Here is a 3,637-nt window from a genome sequence, read left to right as displayed (position 1 = left end):
TACCCCTGCCACTGCCGCCCTGCAGAGGATGCCAGACTCAGACAACCCTCCCCAGGATGAAGGCCCCACTGGATGTCTGGATGGGGACAACTTGCCTGGGCAATCTGGGGGGCCACTGGACAGTCCACCAACATCAGACCCACCATGGACACACAGGACGTCCCCACCCATGTGGCAATAACACCACAGCCAGCCCCTTAAATCCAATCTTGTGCCCCAGGTGCATCACAATCAGAAGTGTGCCCCATAGTTCAGGGGCCAGAGTCGAGGGCACCGACCCCAGACAATGAAGGTCCAGCTGCTACTAAGAGTGGGCACACTGTGCCAGGGGCACAGGCACAGGAGGCCAAAGGTAGTGGGAGGGAAACGTGGTTCAAGGCTTGGGGCAGCCGCACCAACTGACTGCCCAGGAGGCCCTCAACCAAGTCCTGGGTGTATACCAGCAGACCCACGATCCAGTGGCCCAGATCCTCGCTACTGTGAAGGAGGCCCAGAGGCTGCAGGGAGAATACCATCAGGAGGCCATGCAACAGTGGCAGGCCCACTATGCCACCATGGTCACCATAGCAGAGGTGTTCAAGTATCTGACCACCATTATGCATGAGTCCACCACCCATCAGCAGGCCCCTTCCACTGGCCACATCCCATCAGAGCCCTCCACGTCAGTCAGTGGTATGGAGGCCCTGCCCCAGGGCCCGTAGGAATCTAGCACCCTTACCCCTGTAGCTGAGGAACCCCCCACGCAAGCAAGGACTAGACATCTGGACATGATGCCTAGACCAGGACCACTGGCAGGAAGTGACCTTCTCCTGAACATTCTCCCTTGTGTGTGACTTAGACACCCTGTCCACTGTCCACTCTCATGTCTCAGTTTTCTCATGGCCAGCATACTGGACCTGGACTACCCAAAGCTGGACTCACCACTCTGATGATCACACCCGCCATGGCCCCATTCATCACCCCTTGCACTTGTACCTTCCAAATAAACACTATTGAGCAAAGTTACTACCTATGTCTTTATTTTTCATGAGTACGAATGGAACTGCCAATACATGTGCAACTGGCAACCCATCGCCCAGCACATGCATGGGAGGGTGACAGAGGGGGGAGCAAAATGCAAGGAGGTCGATCGTGGAGCAGCCAGTGGCGGGAGATATGTGTTAAAGGAGGCAACAGGTCAGGCAGGGACCAGAGTACACCAGTACAATGTCCTGAAAGTAGAGCAAGACAGGGACAACAATCACTGTAGGAGGCACAGATGCCAAGTCAACACAAATGCACTGTAGGAACAGGTATCCAGGGTAGATATGGCAGTCAAGTCCACAAGGATAAGGCCAGTACCAACACACAAAAACAACACACACCAACCCTATGGTACCACTCTCACAGCAACCAGCATCATACCAGACCTCAAATCCACAGCCAACAACAACAATGTCACCCAGTGTCAACTCCCAGGATAGATGCTGCAGAGGTGCAACAACCCTGTATGGCACACACATAGCACTTGAAGTGCCAGCTCAGGGAACATTGTACATACACGTTGATGGCACTAGTGCACCAGCACAACAGCTGCCTGACTATAGGCCTGACCTGTACACTGTGACTACCTAAGTCATGGGCACATGTGACGCTCCCCCAACCCAGCCAGAAGTAGAGCTGAAACCAATACCATCAGTGGTCACAGACAACAGGTGGTAGTAGGGATAAGGCAGAGATTCGTAGAGGACACATACCAGACAGTTGACACATACCTGACTCTCAGTCGAAGTACTGTCGAATCAGCTCTGCCCTGGAGTCAGCTGCATCCTCATAATTCTCCTCTTCATCACTCCCCATGTCCCCTTCATCAGCCAACAGTACAGCTACACCCTCCTCTGCATCCAGCAATGGGATGTGATGCCTCAGGGCCAGATTGTGCAGCATGCAGCAGACCACAATGATCTGGCACACCTTCTGTGGATTGTAGAGCGAGGCACCCCTGGAGATGTGCAGACTCTGGAATCTGGCCTTCAGCAGGCTGAAACACCTCTCAATAACCCGTCTGGTACGAATGTGGGCCTCATTGTAGTGGTCCTCTGGATCTGTAGTTGGATGCCTCACGGGTGTCAGGAGCCAGGGCAGGTTGGGATAGCCAGAGTCACCTGTGTACACAGAGGTAAGAGGCATGTCAAGACTGGGAGGGCAATAGGGCAGGGACACAAGAGTGCAGAGAGCCGAGGGGCAAACATATGCAGGAGTACACACTGATGAGCCAGGCCCGGTCCCTCATAAGTGGTGCCATCATGTGTGGGATGCTGCTGATCTGCAGGATGAAGGAATCATGCACAGAGCCTGGGAACCTGGCGGTCACCAGGAAGATGTATTGGTCCATGAGACACACCACCTGCACGTTAACCAACTTAAAGTTTTTGCAGTTCCTATAGACCTGTTCACTCTTCCTGGTTGGCACCAGGGTAATGTGGGTGCCATCAATGACCCCAATTACATAAGGGACATGTGCCACTCTGTAGAACGCAGCCTTGACAGTGGGCGATTCTGCACGTTGTGGGAACCAGACATAGCTGGCCAGATGTTTGAGCAGGGCACATAGTACATCCCACAGGATGTTGCTAAGCATGGGCTGCAACATCCCTGCTGCCAGGCCCACTGTGACCTGAAAGGAGCCTGAGGCAAGGTAGTGGAGGACTGACAGCACCGGCACTGAGGGAGGGATGGCACTGGGATGGTGAATGGCAGGTAACAGATCCGGCTCCAACTGGGCCACCAGTTCCATGATGATTGCACGGTTCAGGTGATAGGTCTGGATGACGTGATGCTCCTCCAGGGTGGCAAGGTCGACTAGGGGCCTGTACACTGGTGCATTTCTCATCCTCATCCTTACATCATAAATGGGAACAGGAGAGAGTGGGTTTTATATCGTGCACCATAGACTGTGTAGACTGTGTTGATGTGGTCACAGACCACCAAAAGTCACATATTTCACCCACAACACACATTGCACATGTAAAATGGCATTCGCCTGTCCTGCATGCATGTGACAGGTGGAAGTGAGCTCATCCCGCTGGCGCAACATGTGATAGCAGTAGGCTGTCACGAACACCTTGCAACTCACCATTGGTTGGAACTGTTGCCTATAGGAAACAGAAACCAATGGTGATCACCGTGGTGGTGACGGTGATGTCCGCAGCGGCCATGACTGCGATTTCATGTGCTCATGCTCATTTGACTCCTGAACCGCATGCACTGAAGACCTCCGCTGCGTGTGTTGCTGTGATCTGACTCTTGTAGCCAAGATGACATGTCGTGCAGGAGACAGGGCCCAAGCCTTCACCCAGGAAGAGATGGAGCTGCTCATGGATGGGATCCTGCCCTTCTGTATGGACAGCTGTACGGGGCACCAGAGTAGTATGTAAGTTGTGCACCTGGGGAAGGGGGTCTTGGTGGGTGGCAGTGTGTCTGGAGCATGGACATGGGTGAGGGCCCAAAGGCTATGTTGGGTGACGATGTGTGGGTGTGGAAGTGTGATGTGTGCTGTCCAATGTTGTCCCAAGGATGCCACTCTACATGACTGTGTTCTTCTGTCTGTGTCTCCCATGCAGGCCAGTGCCCATCAGAAGAAGGGGATTTGGTGTGC

General features: G+C 53.8%; 1 protein-coding gene across 1 annotated transcript; it reads right to left on the bottom strand.

Moving 5' to 3' along the window:
* Positions 1 to 1,761: 1,761 nt before the first annotated feature.
* LOC138283536 (putative nuclease HARBI1) lies at positions 1,762 to 2,878 on the bottom strand. The gene is made up of 2 exons (XM_069221474.1): positions 2,248 to 2,878; positions 1,762 to 2,084 (listed from the first exon to the last, which is right to left on the bottom strand). The coding sequence occupies exons 1-2, from the start codon at positions 2,876 to 2,878 to the stop codon at positions 1,762 to 1,764; spliced, it is 954 nt and encodes a 317-aa protein (XP_069077575.1).
* Between the last annotated feature and the right edge of the window lie 759 nt (positions 2,879 to 3,637).

This window comes from Pleurodeles waltl, chromosome 3_1 (assembly GCF_031143425.1).
Source record: "Pleurodeles waltl isolate 20211129_DDA chromosome 3_1, aPleWal1.hap1.20221129, whole genome shotgun sequence".
NCBI lineage: Eukaryota > Metazoa > Chordata > Amphibia > Caudata > Salamandridae > Pleurodeles > Pleurodeles waltl.
The sequence above is the reverse complement of the archived record's forward strand: the minus strand, read 5'-3'. Positions and strand labels throughout refer to the sequence as shown.